The 25772-nt window shown below is 34.3% G+C and overlaps 1 protein-coding gene, 1 long non-coding RNA gene and 3 other non-coding genes across 6 annotated transcripts; 3 read left to right on the top strand and 2 right to left on the bottom strand.

The window, feature by feature from the left end:
- The first annotated feature begins 4727 nt into the window (after positions 1-4727).
- LOC106417785 (protein PHYTOCHROME KINASE SUBSTRATE 1) lies at positions 4728-6219 on the top strand. The gene has a single exon (XM_013858531.3). It carries the CDS (start codon positions 4869-4871, stop codon positions 6129-6131), a length of 1263 nt encoding a protein of 420 aa, XP_013713985.1. The 5' UTR covers positions 4728-4868; the 3' UTR covers positions 6132-6219.
- Positions 6220-7467: 1248 nt separating this feature from the next.
- On the bottom strand, positions 7468-7665 carry LOC125593575. Its single transcript, XR_007329478.1, has one exon. It is a non-coding gene; the product is annotated as a U2 spliceosomal RNA (small nuclear RNA).
- A 4865-nt stretch (positions 7666-12530) lies between these two features.
- On the top strand, positions 12531-21186 carry LOC106417942. Of its 2 annotated transcripts, XR_007328639.1 has the most exons (5): positions 12531-15430; positions 15513-16186; positions 16267-16592; positions 16668-19020; positions 19106-21186. It is a non-coding gene; the product is annotated as an uncharacterized LOC106417942 (long non-coding RNA). The 2 variants fall into 2 exon arrangements; XR_007328638.1 differs by having other exon boundaries at positions 16668-21186.
- LOC125593564 lies at positions 17570-17764 on the bottom strand. The gene has a single exon (XR_007329467.1). It is a non-coding gene; the product is annotated as a U2 spliceosomal RNA (small nuclear RNA).
- Positions 21187-25499: 4313 nt separating the features above from the next.
- On the top strand, positions 25500-25572 carry TRNAA-AGC. The gene has a single exon. It is a non-coding gene; the product is annotated as a tRNA-Ala (tRNA).
- The last annotated feature ends 200 nt before the right edge of the window (positions 25573-25772 follow it).

Here is a 25772-nt window from a genome sequence, read left to right as displayed (position 1 = left end):
ACAATATAAAAAAAAATTAGAAATAAATATACAATATGAGAAAGGAAAAACTATATCAAACATCTATCTCAAAAATGTATAGTTTTCTAATTTTTTATAAGGAAATATGTATTCACACAAACATATAATTCAGAATTTGTTGTTGTTCACAATACAACGTTCAAAAAAATAACTATATGGTTAACATTTGAAAATAAAAATAGTCTCGCGCGTAGCGCGGATTAACTCCTAGTCTATACTAATAAAAGTGAGCTTTTGAGGTTCCATAGGGCGTCCACATCAGCGGAAAAAACTTATTCTAAAAGATGATACGTGGCATTAACAAAAAATAAAAATAAAAATACATATAAAGAAAAATAAATAATAAGTAAATATATAATATAAGAAATAGAAATGTTACATTAAACAATAATAAGTAAATATACAATATAAGGAAAATAAATAAAAAGTAAATATACAATATAAGAAATAGAAATATTACATTAAACATCTATCATAATTTATGATCTGATATAAAAACAAGAAAATTAGAAAACGTAAATGTATAATTAAAAAATGAAAAACATTTGTATTTTTCTAAGGAAATATGTATTCACACAAACATACAATTCAGAATTTGTTGTTGTTCAGAATACAACGTTCAAAAACATAACTATATGGTTAACATTTGAAAATAAAAATAGCCTCGCGCGTAGCGCGGATTAACTCCTAGTATTCTAAGAACTAAGCTTTTAAAAACTTTAGTGCTTACTTAATAAACCATCTACAAAATTGTAACTATTCAATAATAAACAAAATAATAATTATCTATTTATAAATTATAATATTTCATATATTACGATATAAAATCTTATAATAATAGAATAATATAAACTTTATTATTTATAAATCATGATATTTAATATATTGTACTACACATATAGTACATTGTTATACACCGTTTAAGCAATAATCTAAATTCTTGATTAATCGTTTTAGCCGTTAGATAGAGAGTCACCATCCGTTTAACGCCTAACAATTTTTTGAACAAATTTTTTTCTTCTATTATTATTATTTTTTAATTATATGTAAAAAATTATTGAAAGACTTAATCACTGCTCTTATCCTTATGTTCTATTTGTAAAATCTGATTTCGATAATTAATTTCTTTTTATAATGGAATTTATTAATAATTATAAAGAATAATTGAGGTCTAATATTATCATATTAATACGAGCTTACACTAATGCTATCAGTTTAAACCCAATACTAGGTTCTGATCCTTTCTTAAAAAGACGGATATATTTTTTGTTTTACATTTTTTAAAAATTTAATTTTTATAATTGTATTTTTAGTCATATTTGTTTTTTGTATAATATTTTTTAAATGATTAATAATTTTTTTTAATAATTTTATTAAAATAGTTTGACCACACATATATCAAAAAATCATGTTAATGTTTTAATAGAATAGATAATCAACAAACAAACTAATATATATAGTTTTCCTTATATCTGTGGAGTAAGAGTTTTGGATAGAATAAGAAGAGTTTCTTTTGTGTGTGTGTCGGCCGAAGTCGAAGACAAGTAGCTTGTGTTTGAGGATGATAATAAAACACGTTAATTGTAATGCTACCATTCATATAGGGACTATAATATAGCTAATAAGCATATTTTATAAAATTCATAACACAGTTTCTTGACTGGAAATAATTTGCTTTTGAAAGTATAATACACATTTATTTATAGTTATCAGATATATATGTATAATATCACAGGATACGATCCAGCGTATTTTCTAATATACACAAATTATCACGCGTCCACAAATTACTAATATTATTATATTTAAGAAAACCCAACTCGACGATCTTTGTCAATATCTCCCCATGCAACAAAAATACGCACATCCCTCGTGCTTCCCATTTTTGTATGTTTGTTCCTCCGCGTAAGTGAATTACATCCACTAATTTCTTTTAATTTAGTCGCTTATACTTTTCTTAAATAAAGTTAAAATCCAAGTTAATAAAGATTCATGACCCTGCAGTTCAATCTCCTAACATGTCTTCTCACTGCGTGTCCGAAATCTTGTCAGCCCATAATTATCTGAAACAATACTTTAACTTGAAGTAATCAGAAAACGATACGGTACGTTTCAGGGCCGTCTTATCTATTGAGACTATGTTAAAAAAATAAAAATAAAGCCCTCTATAATAACTTGAAATAATTTATGTTTTTTTTCAGTTGACCAAAAAAAAAATTTATGTTTTGTTTTGAAATATTGTTATAAGATATAATAAATACACACAATCTAATACGAGTAGAAGAGACATCTTTTGGTTTTATAATTAAAAAATTATGAAAAACACCTCTTTGAGACTGAATTTTTTCAGCTTCTTTTTCTTTTGAATTTTTTCTGTATCCATAATTAGAAGTCATAATCTATATAAAAAACTAATAAAACAAATAACCTGGATAGTCGTTAGACAAAAAGCCATAAACTCTTGATTTGATTAAATAAGTAGTTGGAGACTCTTCGTTTTTCTTCTCGAAAGAAGCTTAGACTAGTCTTTTTTGCTTTGTGTGTACTTTTTTTTGTAAAAATTATTGAAAATTTAAATATTTCTCTCCTTATTTATAATCACTAATTAATCATAGTTTCCTAAACATAATCAAATTAGAATATTAACTTTCTAAATTTACATTGAATATTAAAACAAACACCGGCAACTATTTTATACTTTCCAAAATATATAATTGATATAAATGTTAATTACTTCCTGACTTATTGCATTTTTGTTGGTTATGTAAACAAAATCAAATTTGTAATATATATTATTGGTTAGTAAATACAAAAATTAAACTCAAATATAGTTATCTGATTTTTAGATTTAAAACTATTATTAAAACAAAAAAAAAATATGGCCCCTCTAAAGTTTTGGACCCTGTTCAGCCGCTCACGTGCACGTGCTAAAAAACGGCTCTGGAACGTTTACTTTGATGTAAATACTCTATAATGTTATGCAAGCCTAGTTGCATATATGACATATTTTATCTGGGGGCCCTTTTATCTGTGTGAATGGTTATCTAAATTTTGGTCATTAAGAGTTTAGAGCATAATATTGTTGATTTGTAACTAATTAAGAGAATCATCATCGAGCATTCTGTAAAAGACTTAGTTATATTAAAGCTAAGAGATGCATAAAATAATCATGTGTTATGTTTGTTAACTGTGATGTCGTAGTTATCATGCAGGCTTACTCCTTAATTATGATATTTATAGTTATCATGCGTTTTAGATCCATTACGCACGACTACTAGTCGACATGAATGAATATATCTTTCTTCTTAGAATGTAAATGAAGGGGGTGAACCTTTAAATTCATCTACCCTTTGTCACTAATCAAAGTAACACATAGATTATTAATTAAAAAATATTAAATTAAATAAAAAATAGCTACAAAAAATAAAAACGCTAATTTTAACGACGCTAACGCTTCCAGTGAAATCCTAAACCCTAAATCTTAAATTCTAAACCCTATACCCTAAATCCTAAACCCAAATTATATACTTTAAACCCAAAAATAGACTATAAACCTAAAACCCTATACCCTAAACCCAAACCCTATATCCTAAACCCTAATCCTAGACCCTAAACCCAAAAATAGACTATAAACCTAAACTCTATACCCTAAACTCAAGTCTTAGACTCTAAACCCAAACTGTAAACCTTAATCCAAACCCTATATCATCTAAGTTTGGGGTTTGGGTTTAGGATTTACCGTTTGGGTTTTAGGTCTAGGATTTGGGTTTAGGGTATAGGTTTTGGGTTTAGGATTTACGGTTTGGGTTTAGGATTTACCGTTTGGACTTATGGTTAAGGTTTTGGGTTTAGGGTATATAATTTGGGTTTAAGGTTTACGGTTTGGGTTTAGGGTCTATATAAGACTTGGGTTTAGGGTATATAATTTGGATTTAAAGTTTACGGTTTGGGTTTAGGGTCTAGGACTTGGGTTTAGAATATAGAGTTTAGGTTTATAGTCTAGTTTTTGGGTTTAGGGTATATAATTTGGGTTTAGGGTCTAGGATTAGGGTTTAGGGTATAGGGTTTGGGTTTAGGAGTTTGGATTTGGGTTTAGAATTTAGGATGTAGGGTTTAGAATTTAAGATTTAGGGCTTAGCTGGAAGCGTTAGCTTCGTTAAAATTAGCGTTTTTATTTTTTGTAACTATTTTTAATTTAATTTAATGTTTTTTAATTAATAATTTAGGTGTCACTTTGATTGGTTCAAATAGTGGACTGAATTTAAAGGTTCTATCCAATGTAAATATATGTTGATGTAAACGTTAAAATGATGTTTTATATACAAAGATATTGTAAGACAATCCTAAAAATATATATGGTCGCAATTCGCAAATACTTTTATTTAAACTTTGAATTCGGAATCTTCAAAACGTATAATAGTGTTTGAAAGGGTAAGAACAAAACATGAAAATCAAACGAATAAAGCTTTCTGAAACCGGCAAAATAAAAGTAAGAATAAAACACCATTTTAGAGATCTAAAGCGAGGGTTGTTCAAAAAAAAAGAGATCTAAATCGAGGATCCAACTAATTAGTAATTTTCGAATTAATTATGATAATTATCATTCATTTTCTCGTCACGTGATAACATTATCCTTCATTAGTATAATTGACAAACATTTATCAAAGATAAATACATAGTAATTTTCAATTCACACAAACAACAACTGGCCTATACTTAAAGTGGAACCACAGTGATCGGAACACGTAAGCTTCAGAAAAAACAGCTTTCAACACAGTGTCTTGATTCTTTATTTATACCCTGATCTTATTCACAAACAAGGAAGAAACAAGAAGAACAAAATAAAAATGGTGTCCTTAACATCATCTTCTTCTTCAACACCAAAAATATCTTTTGATTTCACCAAGAACAACAGCAATACCAGTCTCAATGTCCCTGTCTCTTCTTTTTCTTCTGATTCTTCTTGCTTGAGAAGCAAGGAAGAAGCTGTTGTCACAACCAAGAAGGTCATCGAACCCTGCAAAACCCTAAACAGCAACATCAATCCAAAGGATGATCAGGAGTTTAGAGATGAGAATAAAATGGTGAAAAAAGCTCTTGAAGATCCAGAGATCGGTGTGTTCGGAGCTGAGAAGTACTTCAACGGAGACATGGATTCAGACCAGAGTTCTACTGTTCTGTCTATAACAAACCCAGAAGCTGAGAGACTCGTTGATGATCTGAAGCAGAACGAGAAGAAATCTACTGGAGCGCCGAGTGTCCACTCTGAAGCAAGCTGTAATAGTCAGAGCATGTTGCTTCAGAACAAACTGGCGAATAGCTGTAACGGTTCCGTGCAGGAGAAGAAAAACAATAGTGGTCAGATTCAAAAAGTGGTCAACAATAAGAAGAGTTTTCTCATGAATCTAGGGTGTAAATGTGCGTGTTCTGATGGGATCTCAGTAGATGTCGATGATAAGATCTTGGTTAAGAGAAGCTCTGATCTGATCAACATTCAGAAACAAGAAGAGTTGGTGCAGAGGAAGTCTCTTGAAGTGCTTGGATCTCCTGTTGAGAAGAAGAGGGTTCTTGCTCAGAAGAAACTCACATTGCCTCCACGGGAATCAAGAACAGAGGAAGAAGACACAACGAGTGAAGGAAGTGATACAAGCTCAGATCTATTTGAGATAGATAATCTTACAGGGAAACCTAAAACTTTTCTTGCAAGGCAAGGAAGTGATCCTACATGTTATGCTCCAAGCGAAGTAAGCATAGAGTGGAGCATAGTGACTGCAAGTGCTGCTGATTTCTCTGTAATGTCAGAATGTGCGACAAGCCCTCTAGGAAGAAACCAATTTCTTCAGATCCCTCCTCGGATCCCTACTAAAACTGCACCACAGAGACTGAAACCTAGCAGTGCAAGTGGTGGTTTCTTGAGCTGCAAGAGTCATAAGTCTGTTATGGTTTCTGGTGATTCAGACAGGAGAAGTAGCATGAACAAGAAAAAGACATCCCTGGCTTATGTTCCTAGACATGTCCAAGTTATGGAGACTAATAAACGTAAGAGTTTGGAGACAAGAAGAAGGACCAGCAACAGCTCACCGTCACCTCTTCTATACAGTCAGTACTGATAATATAATGTCTTGTTGAGTTTTTTTTTTATTATTATTATCACAACTTCATCTTCCACATGAAAATAAAATTAGTCTTTGAGGGTTTCTTAGTGACCTCTCTTGCACCTTTAGAAACACAGATCCATAATGCAGCAAAATGGTTAGACAATAATCAAAAATCTGGCTCCATCACGTTTTGTTGTTTTAGGATTGAAGAATAGAGACATAAAAGTTTTGTCTTAGCTTCAAGCGGGGGTTATCTATCGAACTTAAAAGAGGTAGTCACAAAGAGCTATTGATGAGGAAACTTAAATAATGAAAATGTCACTTTACCTGAAGGCCATGCGTGTCTGAGATAAAGACAAGAACCTTAACTGTTTCCTTGAAAATATGTATCAAGTGATGTGAAAGAAAATCAAGAACCAAAGGGCCTGTACTAATTAAGAGAATAAATACAAAAAAGGCCTGAACTTAGCCAAGGTGATCTTGTCCACACTCCACTGAACCTTCCCTGAGTTAACTCAAAAATGCCTAATTAGATGTTAAGAAACTACATTGATGAAAAAGATGACACTAGAGAAAATACAGTATGTGTTTGATTAAAACCAAGAAGCTATACAGATCTTGATGAAGATAAGTACTGTATCCTTCTCAAAATATATGGGGAAATAACTGAGACATCACTTATTTTGCTATAAATTGTTGAATTAAAGTTTAAAATCAACTCAATATCTAACTATTCAGTCTCCATGTGCGGAGAAGAAAAGAACAACAAAAGCAAAAAGACATTTGTGTTTAAGAAGGCAAAACAAAACAATTTGTTCATCTTTGATTTTTTTGGTTGGCCATCATGCTCAAAAACGCCCAAAGGGTGTCTGAGGGAAGTTCTCATTTACTTCCTTCCTTTGGAGTTTGTGGTGAAACATTCCACTGTCTTTGATGTGAAAGGTGTTCCCAAAGAGTCACATGAGAAAGAGAGAGTCTTGTGTGGTGTCTATCTGCATCGGTTCAGGAACTGATGCAGAGTATATAAACTACAATCTGTTATTTCAAAACAAAATGGTAATATTTATAGTTTTACTAGTTATGTGTGAGTTACTGAGAGTCTGAGACCTTCCATATAGAGAAGGAATTAGATATCATATACTTAATATAAAGAACTTGAACATCAAATATCATTAAAGTGCACTCCAAGTGTATCATAACATGAGAAAACATAAGCATTTAAAGTAAAGTTCATAGGCATCTCAGACACATAACATATTCTTTTGGGAACCAAATATGCAATGCTTATTTAGTAATCAACCGAAACTGAGACAGATAGGTTTTAGCTAAATGTTGAACTTAATTGTTGGTAGGTTGAGCCAGCCCATGCAGTAGTGCAAGACAAAGGCTACTCTTGAAAGCCTAGATAGCAAGCTATCTTAAATAGACGTTTTCCCTTAAAAAATAAAGTTAATATTGTGTGATCCAATGGACCACATATATCAGATATTAAACTGATAAGAACAGATACTACACTTGATCTTAGCCAAAAGGCCGAGAAAGGTATGAATTGTTTGGTCCATCGAGCTTCCTTTATATACATAAGCTTTGAGAATGAATGATTCGTAGTTTAGCGATGTGGGATAAATCACTAAATGTTATGAACATTGTGGATTGCCATTAACCAAGACAAGAAGAGATGGCCCATCAGGCCACGACCAGGCTGGCCCATCAGGCCACGACCAGGCCCAACCACAGCCGTGTCCAAGAGGAGAGAGAGTCGGCCTATCCTTTGGCCGACCTTAGATCTAGATGTTTTCCATTTATCTGTTTTAGATATTTTCCTATTTCATGTTGTATTAGGTTTTGGATAATTTCATTTTTCCTATTCCTTGTAACCCCTATATAAGGGAACACTTTGATTGAGTAATAATATACAGAGACATACGAAAATATTCAGTCTAAAAACCCTTCGTTCACAACACGTTATCAGCACGATATTTTCTAGACCCTGAGACAAAACCCTAACCTAAAATCCGTCACACATAAACCCTAAATCAGGCGGAACTTCAAATCGATTTATCTCTCCAACCCCGAGGAAACAGAAGACGAGCCACATATCAAATTGAAGCTCTGGACAAGACGAATCTATATGCGAAAACCGTTTGTCAATCCGATCTCAGACGCGCCCACACTCGCAGAAACAACAGACGGCGCCGACTTAGTTCTTTGGAACCCTAATCCGAACCTACAAGTTTTCTAGCCAATTTCAAATCATGTTGAAAGATAAGTTTATCATACCTCAGTTATTTGATGATACCTTGTTTAGAATATGGTGTTCATGTAATCTAATACCCCTTTGTTTTGTTTCATGAGCTGAGAGGAATTGGTGCAACAATGAGAGCACACATGCGTGACCAGACGCCAAACCGTCTGAAACAGCTCGCATCCGAGACGCGATCACACACGAGACGGCCCGCGATCGTCCTCAGCTCGCGCCTGCATCCGTTCCGCGACCCGAGTGGAGACAGCAAACGTCCGTCCACTTCAGCTTGGAGGTTCATCCGTTCCTGATCTCTCTCTTGGTGGTCCGGTTCAACCCTTCAAACAGAGGTATACCGTGATCTGAGAACCTAGAAAGAACAAACCCTAAATTCCTAATCCATGATTATGGACTCCCTTTGTTCTTGATGAAACCCTAAATTGATATAACCTAGAATTGATCATATCATAAATCACTAGATTAAAATCGATTCCCTAGAACATGTTTGATTGTTTGATTGTTTCTGATTTGAATTAAAGAAACCCTAAATTTGGAATCGTAATCTTAGAAACCCTAAAACCCTAAAATCGGTTTTGACTTCATCTGATCTATTGATCATTGAGGTTTCTAAATTAATTTATTGATTGATGATCTGAGATATTAGGATTGTTTGATAGAATGATTGATAGATCTAAATCTCTAAATTCAAAATCCTTAAGGCCTTGAAACCCTTAATCGGCTACTTGAAAGTTTTAAGATCCTAAATCTCGTTTTGATTTCCTAAAGGTTTTGAAATCTTAGATCTAATAAAAGTTTTAAAAGATTGAAAGTTTAAAAATGGTTTTTGAATGAGAGTTAGGTTGCTAGAATGATTGATTCTAAAATCTAGTTGAAACATTACCAACCTTGAAATTGGTAAACTTGATATGTATTGTGTGGCATTGTGTTTTGTCATAAATCATATTGGACGACCGTAAGGTCTAATGCATTGCACACACACGTGGCCTTGTACCCTTAAAGCCTTTTGGCTTAGTGCATATCTATGTAGCCATGTGGCCAAGCATCCGGATGGTTATAGAAACCGGATTGCATAATGATCCAATCCTTAGGATTGTTGTATCACATAATAATCGTGAAAGTCTAAGGCAAAGCCGTATGGCCTTATATCCGGATTGATATATAAACCGGATTGTATCATGAACCAATCTCTAGGATTGTTGTATCACACTAACATGGCCGTATGACCTAATTGACACCATGATCGATTGTTTTCATAGATGCGTAAGACTTGTTTGTGGCCGAGCTTGTTAAATATCATGCGGCTACATGACCACATTGTGAACCTAAATTTTAAATGACAATGTGACTCAGATATCGAAAAGGGACTTGGTGATACAATCACCAAGGACAACAATGAGAATGAATTGGTACAGTATTCCATCATCTCATTGAAGGTCTAAAAGATCAGTACATCACTATGGAAAATCCACTAGACTTTTGGGATGCTTTACAGCATAGAAATTACCACCAGAAAACGGTGTTGCTTCCAAAGGCTAGAAATGACTAGAAGAATCTAAGATTCTTGGATTACTAAGTCATGGATGAATACAACTCAGTCTTGTTTAAGACAGTCTCGATGCTGAGACTTTGTGGTGAAGTAGTAACCAAGAAAAAGTTACTAGAGAAGTCCTATTCCACATTCCATGTGTCGAAAGTCATACTGTAACAACATTATAGAATGAAAGGCTTCACCACTTATACTGATCTGATTTTCAAAAGGACCAAATTTCGATACGACTAGTCTTATTGCTTTATGATTGCATTCGTGTTTACTTTAACCTAAGGATCATTCACGATTTATATGGAATTGGTTTTAAGTTTATTAAATCTTGTCTGATCTTACTTAAACATGTGAATGTTTTAAAGAGTTGCCTAAAGGGCATAAAACCAAGTAAGAAATCATGAATGGTATAGAAAGCCTAGTAGGAAACTATGACTAAGGCATTTGCCTATAAGGCATTATATACACCCAAAGAAATGTGGTCCATTGAAGTTATAATGAATGGTTTCCAAATAAGAAACAATGGGCAAGAAATGTAACAAAGTTCCTTCGGATCTTTAAGAATAAAAACGCCTAAGACCTTTGAAAGAAAGTGGTCGAGACTATACCGATGATCTCTACTGATTTATACTATGCTAAGGATCAGTATGATAAGAGGCAAGAGATGTGGTGATCATATTGAGAAACACCACGAAATTTTACACTATATGGCATGATAGGATTAGCCATCCTAGTATAGAACTTGATGCAAAAGATGAATATTGAAAAGGCACAGAGTTATCCCGTAAAGATCTCACGTTGTGAAACATGTACACATAGGGAAACTCAATAGGCTTAATTATCCCAAAGCACCACGACCTTATAGTATGGTCATGAGGGGGAGAGAGGATAAACCCATGATCAATACTACAAGTTCGTGTACTATGGTCTAAACACCATGATATATGGCTCGACCATTACTAGACCATAAAGGGCCATTACCCGGCCAAAGAGAGGCCATGATACAAACGGCCAAACCAAAGAGGCATGTGACTTGTCCATTACACGACTTGGCCATGACTTGGCCGTGACTTGTCTGAATAGTGCAGGCTTGTCCGCACACAGTCCATGACTCGGTCATAGAAGCCGAAGAGACCATGAGAGACAACGGTCTGGCCGCAAAGGCCATAACCGGCTGGAAAGACCATTACCTATAAAAGGTTCGGCCATTATCTATAAGCTTGGGGACATTATGATTTACATGTATAGAATGATAATATGCATCAGGCCATATAAGTGAGCATAGATATTCCCATCTAAAGAATGAATACGGGTCATTAAAACCAGACAAACCATCTTAAGAGATTCTGAGATAAAACCACCACATACATATATGTGTCGTCTAAGATGGAACCTCAGAAGAGGATCGGGAATATATGTTGGATAGGAGTATTACTTTCTCTCACGATTTATAAAGAAAACTTGAGCCAAACATGGGTGATCGGATTGTGGCCAAGTACACGGATTGCATCCGTCTATCCAAACATTAAAGGAGAAAGATTATAAGCTGGATAAAAGAATGATAAGAATGGTTTTAACCATCATTGTCTTGGCAAAGATCCTCGGACTAGAGATTATGATTTAAGACGTCCAAAGAAAGATTATAAAGATAGCTAATTAAGATGCTATTCGAAATGCCAGACACTGACCCGAGAAATGACTAACCAGCTTAGCACCAAATGAATGTCCTAGAAGAGACATAATCAAGTTGCTATAGAGTCTATACAAGATAGGCCAAGTGTTCCATAAGAGTAAAGAAACTCGGATAGAAAGAAAAGGTGCATAGACAGATCCGAAGTCATGATAAGAGAAACCATACCAGACATAGAGATAAAGGCTGGCCAGCTACACATCTAAGGTACCAAACCAAGTAGTCTTGGGACGCCAAGCTGCTAGGTAACAAAGGTCCTGGATAATGAAATCTCAAAGTGATCAGATCATGTCTGGAACATAGTGGAATCACATGAAAGTGTCGACACACACATTTGTATAAAGATACATAAGAGAATAGCACTTGAACATAAGCGAGGATCATGTACCCACGAATGAGTACTCATCATACAATCATAGAATCATAAATATTATAAAATAATAGAAAGATAAACGTGGAGGTTCAAAGTATCTAAAGAGAGATGAGCGTATTGGCCATGTACATATACAGAAACGCCATCTGATAAACCAGTGAAATAGATGGATCTTGTGAGATAAAGAAACCGTGAGAGAGGACACATGATCACGTGGCCTAGAGTGTCTATGTCTTCATATTAACAGCATTAGATCATAGCTTGTTTACACAAGGTACTCACAGAGATCAAAGGAACATATTATAAGGAGATGAACTCCTATGTGGTGATTGCTGCTACAGATTTTCGATATTAAACCAAGTCTAGTCATAAGAAAGAAAATAGATACACTAAATGTAGTAAGCAGCATATGGATCACTGGATAAGATAAGACAAGAGAACAGCTTTGTTCCTAAGCTGATTCATGGACTGAAGCAAAAGCAGCTGCATAAAGTATATAAAAGAAATTGATCACACATGATCATTGATCTTGGAGTTGTGTAAAAGACAATCCAATAACAGTCCATATATATATGAGAATTTATAAAGAAATTCCTTGTGCTTATACTAAACCTAAAAGAGGTTAGTAGATATAGAATGAAATCTATACGGGTGTCTGGCTAAAAACGTCCAGCACACCAGCTAAGAGCATCCGGCTCTCTGACCAAAAGAGTCCAGCCCTCAGGCTATAAGCGTCCGGCCCCTTCTACCAAGGATGTCCGACTCATATCCTTTGATCACGGCTAGTATAAAAGATCAACCAACAGGTTGTAATCCGACATCAGATCCCTTAAGGATCCGGGATAGCAGAATAGTTTACAGCTGCTGTGTAACCTACACAAGACTTTGTCGTGAGAATAATAGGAGATATTTGATCTACCCTTCCCGGTCGGATACCAAAAGTATTGTAAGCCCGTGGAGTCAAGATCCATGACCTAACAATATATATTAAGCGTGTGATATGATCCACAACAACTAAGGTCATGAGACGCCATCATATGGCATTACCTAAGGCAAAGGAATCAATGCCCACATCCATGAGTGTGTCCGGCCTAAGAGCCACAGCAATGATTGATCTTGAACATTCATGAAACAAGTAGTGAACATGTATAGACAAGGTCTATGACCTGGACATAGATCGACCAGATTGAAACATGGTCGAATGATAAACCATATTTAGTATGCTGTCCATAAATACTTGGTCTGTCCGACCTAAGTAAAGGAGTTTGATAAGTAGACAGTCACGTTTAGACTATGGACAGATGCAAACACGTTTTTGCAAAGACCAACATGTGATTCCCGAGGACAATGTGGTTCACATTGCTTAGCACACATGCTTCAAACGGGACACTCAATGTCAAGGGACATGAGAAACGACCTAAGAGGTCTAAGTGGTCTTAATTACGGTGCAGTAATGAAACTGGCCGATTACTCCCTTCCTACACAGACAAGATAGATCACGCATCAAGATGCGTAGTATGTAGAACCTACACCGAGGTTCACATCAGGGGGAGTAGTGCGTGTTGTACTCTTTTTCCTTCATCATGGTTTTGTCCCACTGGGTTTTCCTGATAAGTTTTTAATGAGGCAACATTAAGCGTACTACAAATCCTGTATGGTTATGGCATCCAAGGGGGAGTGTTATGAACATTGTGGATTGCCATTAACCAAGACAAGAAGAGATGGTCCATCAGGCCACGACCAGGCTGGCCCATCAGGCCACGACCAGGCCCAACCACAGCCGTGTCCAAGAGGAGAGAGAGTCGGCCTATCCTTTGGCCGACCTTAGATCTAGATGTTTTCCATTTATCTGTTTTAGATCTTTTCCTATTTCATGTTGTATTAGGTTTTGGATAATTTTCTTTTTCCTATTCCTTGTAACCCCTATATAAGGGAACACTTTGATTGAGTAATAATATACAGAGACATACGAAAATATTCAGTCTAAAAACCCTTCGTTCACAACACTAAACCCTTTTTTTCTTAATTATGCCTCGACCGAGAATAGGAATATATAAAATTAAGGAGCTAACTAACTGCAATAAGCAAGAACAGATAAATCGAAAAGAACATTGGAGTATTGTTGTTTATGGATTTAGACTGAAGAATAGAGACATAATGGTTTGTCTTAGCTTCAAGGGGGTTAAATAAAAACCTATGAGAGGTTGTCACAAAGAGCTATAGATAAGGAAACTTAAATAATGAAAATGTCAATTTACCTATCGTATCTAAGATCCATGTGTGTCTGAGATAGTGACAAAGAGCCATGTGTATTTGAGATAAAGACAAGAACCTTAACTGTGTCGTTGAAAATATCTATCAAGTGATGTGAAAGAAAATCAAGAACCAAAGGGCCTTTACTAAACATATATATAATGGGGGACTTTTCTCTCTTCTAAAAGCATCCACGTATGCAAATAATAAAGATTGTAGGTCCCATTTATTGTCCGGTTTTGTTTGGTCGACTAGGTTATGAATTTGGTCTGATTTCTGAGTTTAGCGTTTGGTTTGATAGATTAGTGAAACTCACGTTTAATGTTATCTTTTCTTCCAGAACTTAACCTCACCGTCTCTGCTATTCATAATCTCATCTCTTTGTCTTCCCAGTCGTTATCTCTTGACCTTCCATGTGGTTAAATGTTTTTTTTTAATTATGCCATAATTGTTATTCACATTGAATCCAGTATTCACGTCGACGCCTCCGATTCTTTCATCTGAAATCTATAAAAAAAAAAGAAAAGAAGAAAAAATGCAGCGATCACGAAATTGCAAGATCTGTGGGAACGAAGCCATACACTCTTGCCGTATTCCGATCCCTAATCTCAAAGTTCTGTTCGTTTATGAGTCGTCGCTATTGAATAATTCGATCTCGCGTTTTTACAATGAGTTGATACGATAAGCTTCGCTCCAATCTCTGTAGATTTTCAAATTTCCTCTTTTATCAGATCGTTTAGTTGATCTTTTCACGAATTTTGGAAATCTGTTCTGTTTCTTCAATGGATAAGAATATTTTGTTTACCGATGATCTTCCTGATGGTAATTGAGATTTTGCATTCCGGTTTTAGATTAAAATCAAATATGTGTGTTAGGGTTGTATGCGGTGTGTATATGTTTTTGCTTTCCAAATCTCATGATTTCCTGATACAAGAATATTTTTTTCTTTAATTTGGAAAGAGATTTGATGAATGATTCATTGTAACATGTCTTGCAGGCACGATCTCAGTGCTTCTCCAGAAGCAGAACAATGTGGTGCAGTCTTCCGAGATCGTGATTGGGAGTGGTATATCTGCTAGGAACCTCTCTGAAGCTTCTATTAACGTGACTGTTCTCGAATCACACGATAGGATTTGTGGTCGATCCACACTGATTTCTCCTTTGGTTGTCCTGTTGATATGGGAGCTTCTTGGTGAACTTTTTTTTAAATCTATATGTGATGTATACGTTTTGAACAGCCTCGCGTTCTAAAGCCTTTCTCAAACGTTGTCTAGGTTACATGGAGTCTCCAACGACACCCCTTAGCTCCTATTATACGCCGTCTAGGGGTCACTCTATACCGAACTAGCGGGGAACACTCCATCTTGTAGATCATGATCTCGAAAGACCCCTTTTCCTGCATGTACGTCCTATTATTTTAACGAGTTAGTTGTTTGTCATAAAAATCAACTCTTATAAGTATAATCTGGCTTTTTCCTATCTCAATTATCGACTTTATGACATGCACGGGAATAAAATTCCGCCGCAGTTGGTCACTCAAGTTGGAGATGCATTCATGAGAATTCTCCAAGAGGTAAAAGCTTTGCATTTTTGCTTGAGTTAAAATTTAGAATTAGCATATCCTTTTGTCGTAAATAGAATTTGACACATGCTAGCTTGATTCTAGACGGAGAAAATTAGGGATGATACTGTTACGAGCAGGTACCTAATAGGCTTCCCTTAAATTAAATATGTTTCATCTTTAAATTTTAATATTAAATGGTACATTTTTTCTCTTGGTGAACACACATGAAGTTTATTTTATTTACAAGGTTCAGATTCTCGAGGTCTTGAGCCAAAATGGCTGGTACTATGTCTCTTGCACTCGCTGCAGCAAAAAACTAGACAGATCTGCCGCATCTCTCCGCTGCAACCAATGTGTTAATCACAATGTCACCAATGTAGTAAAGTAAGAACTTTACATACTCATAAAAAAAAACAATATACACTAATTTTAGCATTTCTATCACTCATGTTTTGTTTATTCAGGTACCATGTTGAATTATTGGTTGATGATGGGAATAACTATGCCACTTTTGTTGTGTTCGACAAGGAGATGCTTAAGCTCGCTAAGCAAGATGCAGCTGCTCTTCTTCTTGATGAGGTTTTTATTTCTTCCCACCAACATCTCTCAACACTCTAACAATCACTCAAACCTCTAACTACTGCAGGTTAATAGTGGTGTCGGCAAGAAACTCAAGGCAGAACTTGGAAGGACAGATTTAGATTTCCATATACGTGTCACTCCACACAATTTCTCCCCAGACCACTGCACCTTCACCGTTTCCGCAGCCAGTGACAGTTTTAACACCGAGGTATTATAGTCTATACTCAACTAAACTTTTTCATGCGACTCATGTTTAAAATACCTCATCTGAACCTCTCTCCAGAGTTGCAACATCAATGAAACACCATTTGTTGAAGGGAAATGTGGGGACGCATCCACTTCCGCTTCTGCCAGCAACACATCTACGGCTGATGTGAAAGGTGGACGCATACACCCCCGTGAATGAGAGTTTTTAAGCAATGAAAACGTGAACCCAAACTCTGCTTGCGTTTCTTTATAATTTCTTATATTACTATGCATATCCTATTTCATACTTTCCAGTTTTTCCTTATTTTCATGTTTTTTCAAAGCCATTTACGGCTACAGACCTTATCCGACGAAAACAGTTTATAAGTTTTAATTGTTTAAAGGGTTGACTTAAAAATTAGTATTACGGTTACAAAATACGATGATACACCTTAACATAAGTAAACATGCAGTATAGAAATATACATCTCCTGCGCATGCGCTATCTTCATTAGCATTTTCATTTAAATAGAATTTCCAACATTATACATGTGCATAACTATGAATTTACACATCTCTACCCTTCTTATTCATCTCTTCTGATAATCACTACAAGTATACTAACCAAACACTTGACTCCACCTCCTATAACAATTTCACGTACAACATCTATCTTTAACATCTCCGCGCTTGCGCGGGGCTCCGCCCCTAGTTAAGAGAATAATTAAGATGATAAAAGACTGAAGTTACCCAAAGTGATCTAATCCATACTCCGTTGAACCTTCGCTTGAGTTAACTAAAAATGCTTAGTTTGATGCCAAGAAACTGCATTGATGAATATTGTATCACTCTTGCACACAACACGTTACCACCAGTCTAGAAAATTTAGCTTTACAGAGACAGTCAAACCAAACTGAGCGAAATCCCTGTTAACGGTTTAAAATTCTAATCAAATGTGTTACTTTGTGATCAATGGTTAAAAATTAAACTTCAAAACTGGTGGGTTGAGCCAGCCAATGCAATAGTGCAAAACAAAGGCAACTCCCAAAAACCCTGATAGCAAGCTATCTTAATGGGCTTTCACCCTAAAAAAATAGAGTTAATATCGTGTGGCCCGATGGACCACATATCAGATATTAAACTGATAAGAACAGATACTACACTTGATCTTAGCCAAAAGGCCGAGAAAGGTATGAATTATTAGGACCATCGAGCTTCCATTATATACACAAGCTTCCAGAGTGAACGATTCATAGTTTAGCGATGTGGGATAAATAACCAAACCTTTCTTCTTTAGCCTCGGCCACGTTGGGCATATTTAACTAATTAATGGGCCAATTAACTTTATTTTCAACAGTTTGATATCTAACTAATACTAAAAGGGTTATATGAGGAGTAGAGAAGCTATCCACGTCCTCATTTTAAATTAGCCAATAGGGTGAGTTTATTTGTCCACGTCACACTGGTGTTGTGCTGCTTTTTGCTTGATCCGTAAATTGAAGTAGTTGGCCCATAAACCCAATTCGAAAGAAACCCTAAAACAGCCGAGGCTGAGTCGATGAATTCATATGTCTTCATCGTTCCAAATTCCTCCAATCCTGACCGTTTTACTCGCAACCCACTCTTAATTATTCCTTTATGCTCCTTCCACCTTCCTCTCTTGCTCTTATATAAACCCGTCGTCAAAGCTTTCATGGAATCATATTCAACAACTTGGATCGATGGCCATGAAATCAGTTCAATCCTCCGGCAAGTCTCCTCTTGCATTGTAATTCAACAATCTCACACCATGTTAGAGTTTTTATTCTTTACCGAAGCTTGAAAGAGAATTTAAACGTCCTCAGCCAGCCATGTCGAATACATAAGTTCAAAAGAATATGAAGAGCCCATCGTATGTTTCCTTGGATTTATCTGTTTCATCTTTTTGTTTCAACTGCTTTCTCTCTATATCCTGACAAATTCAATTTCTTTTCACAGCGGCTCCAGATTCCTTGCCTTTAGTCTATTCTGGCTCCTTTTGTGTATGTTTATAATGGTATAGTCGTTTCCATAATATTTGAAGATATTTTTGATGTATTTTCACGTACCAGTTTCTAAGAGTCCTTTTTAAAGACAGAGGGATGTTTGTGTTGGTTGTTTAGTTAAGCTACTACGACGCCGTACAAGTGGAGTTCTGGTGATTTTCATTCCAGTTCATGTGAACTTAGGAAGCCATTTTCAAAAGGTAGTGAAGATCTGGTAAAAGCTCCGGCTACAAATCCACCCGCCAAAGGTATAGTGAATTTTGAAATCAATAGTTCAGTCTAAATCTGAACCAAGCCTTTCCATTTTCTAGATCTAGAAGTATATACTGTCAATATCGGCCAGATCCCCTCAGCGCTAGCGTCATGGACTACCGAAGCAATCAACAGTGGATCCTTCTGCCGCATAGATCCTGACATGGAAACATGGTAACAATAGCTGGGTTTTATTTGAAAACACGATGTTTGCAATTTGATGTTTTATTAATATGTCTCTTATATTTCTTCTGTGTAGGCTGATCCCTAAACAGAAGCTACTAGACATAGCAGAAAGCAAGAGCTCATGGCTCGACATGGTACTATATTTTTTCGTAACCTTCACTTATGCCGGTTTTATTTTTTCAATTGGGAAATTTTTCATTTTAAAATATTTTTGCCTCATCTTGAACTAACCTAATTAGAAGGGGGATTCATGGAATTCATCAATGTAGAATCCAGATCAAGACAGAGAACCAGAAGATGCTAAAAAGTGTGTGTGTCTATTAGTTGAAGGAAATTGATTTGATTCCCCATTTTGGAACTAATCTATTCTCTGACTGGAACATATGTATAAGGAAGCTGAGGACCATAAACAAATGATGCTTAGTCAAATGTTGTGTTCCCAAGCCTGAGAGAGAAGTAAGTCCCATCTAAATGCTTGGAGTTCATCTATTTTTTTCTTCCTTTGTTTCTTTTGGGTCTGAATTGTAGTTTTATCCGTGGAATATTGTAACTGGTTCTAAGGCTAGCGTGGATGCATAGGTTCTTGGGAATGAAGAAGCTTTTTTTTTTGCACCAGAGAGCTTTGGTTGTTGTTGTTACCATTTCAAACCAGTTTATTTATTTGTAGATGTTGTAGGCCACATACAGTCTGTCCAAGGCTCGGCTCTCAACAACGTCACCGCAACTACTCGAGTTGTAGTCCATTTTCTCATTTCCCCGTAAGCCCTCATCAAACATTTTGTTGCTTTGATTTTCACTTATTCGGTCAAATTTTAAAAATAAATTGAACACACTCCTTCAACAGAACTGTGGTGGTGTACTTTTAGGAGTTCAGTATTATACCTAGCTCATGGTTCCGAACTTGCTGTGATTCTGGTCATAGATGCAACTATTGGTGCTTTTGAAGCGGGCTTAGATAATTTGAAAGGGCAGACAAGGAGCATACACGGGTTCTTATAGCTTTTGGTGTGGAGCAAGTCATAGTCACAGTCAACAAAATAGATATTGTTGCGTATTTAACGGCCATATTTGATTTGATTAAGCTAGCATTAGTTGGTAATCAAGCCTATAAGACGCAGTCAAAGCTTGGAGAAGCAAAGAGCAAAGCTGAGAATTTAAAGAATTAAGCTCAGGAATCACAAAACCATTGTGTTGGGGTCCAAAAAGTAAAGAGTTTCAAGAAGAGAGTAATAATGACCATAATGGTGTAAGAAGACACTATTATATGGAGTTCTTATCTTTGTGCTTGCAGGAAAAGTTGAGGTTGCTCAGCAAGCAGTAAAATGTTTGATGAACCTGGATCCAGATGACACTTGTGGTTATGTGCTCATGTCTAATACTTATTCTTCTTTTGGGTTGTTAGAAGAGGCGGTTGGACAGAGGGTTTTGATGAAGGAAAGGCAAATGGAGAAGGAAATAGTGTGCAGTTCAATGGAAACGAAGTTCACGACTTTGTTTCTTGCGGTGAAAGTCACCCTGAATCCCCAGAGATTTACAGTTTACCCGGTGTGTTAACTGGGAAGCCTCTGCTCTAAAATCAGAAGGTACTTCTCAGTTTAGTGACCATCTTGGTTATTTAAAAGGCACCATATGATCTGATGCCATCGCATAAGAATCAAAACAACAAATTCAGTGACAAAGTATAATCTGAATTTTGAGCTGGTGGACGAAGAGGATTGCTGTTACTTCCAAGCAACCAAAAAACACGTTGTACAAGCTCGAGGTGGAGACATCTTTGATGTTTACAGAAAGAAAAGAGTCAACCAGAAAATTTTGAAACTTTGTAGAGCGTTTTTCTCATGACTTTTTTTCTGTATGCAATTGTTGGAGACTTGGAGTTTATAAGAAAAATAATGTTTGTTCAACGACAAGTACTGTTGTTTGGTTTGTCTGGATTCATCATTCATGTAATTATTATTATTTCTTCTTTTATGTGTTTCCTCTTATAAATGTACTTGAATTTCTCTTATGCTAGAAATCTGCAACTAGAATGGGTTTCACTTGGCTAACAAAGAAATTATCAGTCTTATAGTTTTGGGATGTATTCAAAGGTTGTCTTTAGGAAATGACAATTCAGTAATAGTAATTACATACAAGATTCCCCCTCTTCTAAACATAGCAAATAAACATATTCTGCAGAATTATATACGACCTTCTTTTGATAGTTTGTGGTTTATCTACCAAAGTTTCACATATTTTTCTTGATAGCTTGGCATAAGTACATGGCAGATAACCTTCAGCTTATTCAGCCTATATAAGGTTTTTCTAGCTACTATTCAGCAAAAAAAAGTAGTTTTTAATTCTAGGTAGTTAGAAAACGGAATAAGAAAATATACTATGATGTTAATGTAATAGGCGTATTGACCTTTTTGGCATTTTCTCATGAAATTACCCAATAACAAATATAAGAAATGGCCAGTGTGTATGATTCTTGACATGTTTAAGTTGTCAGAAATTACTTTAACCAGTAACATTCACTTGGGAGTTGGATCAAGGATAAAAACACAATAATCAAAGAATATAGAAATCTGCTTAAGCTCTCAACAACAACTTCTGTTTTTGTAAGTTTCTTCTGACTACTATTGCAAGTACAAAACTACATATATATTTTTGGATAAAATGTATAGCTACATATGAAAATTAGTTTCAGTTATTTTACCATGGTAATGGTTCACTCTACTTACACAAAATCTAAAGTTTAATATTTGACATTGAACTCATGAACTTGAATAACTCATAATTTATTACAATTTAATATTTTATTAATGTAGATATTTTAATAAGTTCATTATTTGGAACATTCAAGCAAATTTTAAAATGTATTTTAGCTATGCTATATTAGATAGAGTCTCCACGTAGGTGAAAATAATCGGCCAATGAGAAACTATATTTTTGCCATGTCACCTACTCTATTTGTTTTTACAAAATGATCCTTTAACTTTTTACTTAAACAATTATAACCGAAAATTTTTTTTTAGTGAAATATATTATTTATATAAATATAATTATATTTTTTTATTTACATAATAGTTTGTAAAGAAATATTTAGTGTAAATAATATCATAATTTTATAAAATACTAAAATAAATTGGGCTGGTTTTCAACTTTCAGAAATAAAAAATATTATTTGTAAACTTAAAAAAGAATATATCAAGAATATTTTTTTTCAGGAGAGAAAATAGGAAAATGCATCGGAGACAATCCATCTCTATTATGAAATTCCTCTATTTTAGAGAAAAAAATAGAGGAATACATTGGAGATGGTCTAAAGCATGGCCGACGTAAATGATCGACATTGAGATTTCAGCTTTTCTGATTCTTATGAATGTTTCAATATGATTTGAATATTTTCTTTGTTTTATAATATAATGGTTTAAAAGTATTTTTTGTTTCACTAAATAAATTGTTTTTATATTTCAATGTAACTTTATATTTATTGGATATTGTGTGGCCAATTAAATTATGTAAATTACTGTGTAATTGATTAAATTTATATATTAAATGATAGTTTTCTAAAGTAATAACTTTTAAATATTACACATTTTAATTAAAACTGATTACATTTTGAAACATATAGAGTAATCTATAAACTAACTCTATATAGATATGAGGACAAAATTGTAAAGTGGTATCACCTTGAATTTCTCTCATTCTGTGCATTCCTAATTGGAAGAAGATAATCAACATCTAATATTATGTTACTCTCAGTATATTAGAAATGGTCGAACCATAAACCAATTAAGGATAATGTAAGGAAGACATAAAGATGTATTTCCAGTTATCACAAATATAGAATCAATTGATAACAACTTAATTATGTCCAGCGTAGGACAACAGAGAAGAGTTTCCATACCTTCTAATATTATAATATCTCACTATATTAGTGGCTAAATCAGTTTTCTCTAGCACAAATATTCACTCCATTGTTGGAGTTTAAACTTTTCTATCTCATGATATTAGTAGTTTGATCCAAAAAAAAAAGAAACAGTCAAACTGTACATTGTAATTAGAGAAAGAAAACAAACAAAAATCAACCGAAGACTTTTAAGGTATATGAAACAAAAATTAAAAATAGCAATTCTCTGCAATTAAAGAATAAGGCAATAAAATTGTAAAAATACAAAATAAAACAAAAAATATACACAGAAAGAAAGATTTAGTAAAATAAAATCATAATATAATTTTCATAACTGAAAGTGCTCAGTTACACTAAAAAGTCTAGATTTACAACATACACAATTTTATTTACATCTTTAAACATATTATCTAATTAAAATGATTCTAAAAAAGTGTCAGCATGAAGAGTTAGAAAATATACGATAAAAAAAATACATAACGTTAAAAATACATTATCACTGATCACTAAAAAATCATGTTAGTAGTAATAAAAAATGAAATGACAACACATTTATTAAAACCATAGAACGGCACGCAACAAGGTATTAAATATACAAACTACAAATTAAATATGCTCAACGCAAACACACATAAAAATGAGACATCATATTTGGATATATATATAAATAAATAATTTTAAATATATTATATTCTTGATAATTTTAAAATTACTTGTAAATTATTAAAAAGTTAATATACAAATTAAAATAAAGCAATATTTTGTAACGTCAAAATAATAAATGAATAAGAAATATATTATGTTAATAAAATAGATTTTAGATTTTAAAGACTTCTAATTCATGTAATCTTACAAAATTCAAAAATTTGTTAATTACAATTAATATTTTACCATTAGATATATTAAAATAATATTCTAGATCGATATTCAATTGTCATTTTTCAACTATTACACGTAAAATAAATATTATTAAGTACGCTTTTTTCTTGAAAAGGGGGTTTTATAGGATTGAAGTACTTTTTTCGTTTCGTGAATTTATTCGAGATGAGATTCCGATCTTTTAAACTAAGATAATTTATGTTCTATACATAATTTTAATACATAACTCTAAAATCTCGGACTTAATTCTTCATATTTTATTAGTTAATTGTGTTACATATAATAAAAATATTTACTTTAAACTAAAAATATAAAAAAATAAAATTTAAAAACTAATTATATATAATTTAATATACAAAAATTTTCATACAAATAAAAATGATAAATATAACAAATTTAAATATATTATCCGCGCGTAGCGCGGAGAAAGGATCTAGTTATTAATTAACTGCAATAAGCAAGAACAAATACATCGTTTAAAGAACATTGAATACACACACACTCTCTATCTCGCGCCACCAGTCTCAAGGTCTTTCCATGGTGGTGAGCTAGAGATATTCCACATGAACTATTGTATTAACTCATGTGAGCATTGAATACAGACACACTCTTACGGAATTGAACAATGTTTATTGTTCAAGTATGAGCTAGATTTCACTGAAACTATTTGGATATGTTTTACAACAGTTTGAGTGTTTGAGTGTTTGATGTGGCTTACATGAAAAGCAACATGTTCCAGATTTTGATCAATTGTCCGAGTGTTTGATGCCCTCCAAATATAGGCTTATCATATGGTCTCAGCTGTCTCTACAAAGCCTAACGAAACAGCTTTGATCGTTTAAATACTCCCTGAGGCTCAAGTATGCGACTAACAGATTCAGAAAGTGCAATAATACACCAATGTCATATCTCGTCTCCTGTCTTTGGTTCAATGAAGTTAATCGGATTACATCACGATATCAGTTGAGTTTTGCGTACACATACCTTAAACTTCAGAGACTCGATCCAGATAGGCTATTTACGCCTATAAACATGTTCTAGATAACATAAAAACATATTAGGGATCTGATCATCTTTGCGTCGTTCCAGGATTGTGAGCGTTGACCATTAACTAAACTCTGCCACCATCGCGCAGATTTCATCACCTCCTGCTTGAATGATAAAAGTAACGATAGTTTTTCTACATTCAAAATACCAATATTTCGTCTACTGTTAACCTCATTTTGCCTCTTTTTCTACTTGTAGTTGTAGTGATGAGATTGTAATCAGGTTAACGTTAGGCCAACGAACCGGACATCTCATTGTTCTTTTCGTCCCACTTTTTCCATTTCCTCTTTGTAAGGGATCATGATCCCACATCCCACAATTGCTCCTTGTAACTCTTATCTATTTAAATCAATGAAAACAAAAAAAAGAGAGACCTTAGTTGGTATCAATAACTGGTTTCTAGATTTGAAGAGGGACCTCACATGTTTCTAGATCAATAATAGATGATCCTATAACTGGGACGTATCATATAGCTTAGAAAGAGACGAAACATGGAAGAGAGACCTAATTGCCATTGCGAATGAGCCAAGACAGAATCTTGGTGATTTTAGAAACAACTCACTCCGGACATATCGAAAGAGCTATGAGGATTAAGAATAAATATAATGCACGATATATATTCTACAAAGACAGAGTAGACAGCAATGGGGATGTAGCTCAGATGGTAGAGCGCTCGCTTAGCATGCGAGAGGTACGGGGATCGATACCCCGCATCTCCATTATTATTTTTTACTCTCATATCAAAACCAAAACTATTTCCTCTCTTTCTATCATTCTATGTATATATAAACTGACTAATTTTGTTTGAGCAATGTATTTTTTTTCCCAAATAACTTGAACTAACGTATCATACTCTCTTGCTGCAACTCTTTGCAAACTTGTGAACTCAAGAGTTACTTTTTTCAAGTTGATCTAAATT

This window comes from Brassica napus, chromosome C9 (assembly GCF_020379485.1).
Source record: "Brassica napus cultivar Da-Ae chromosome C9, Da-Ae, whole genome shotgun sequence".
Classification (NCBI taxonomy): domain Eukaryota; kingdom Viridiplantae; phylum Streptophyta; class Magnoliopsida; order Brassicales; family Brassicaceae; genus Brassica; species Brassica napus.
Note: the sequence above shows the minus strand (reverse complement) of the source record. Positions and strands in the feature narration are given on the sequence as shown.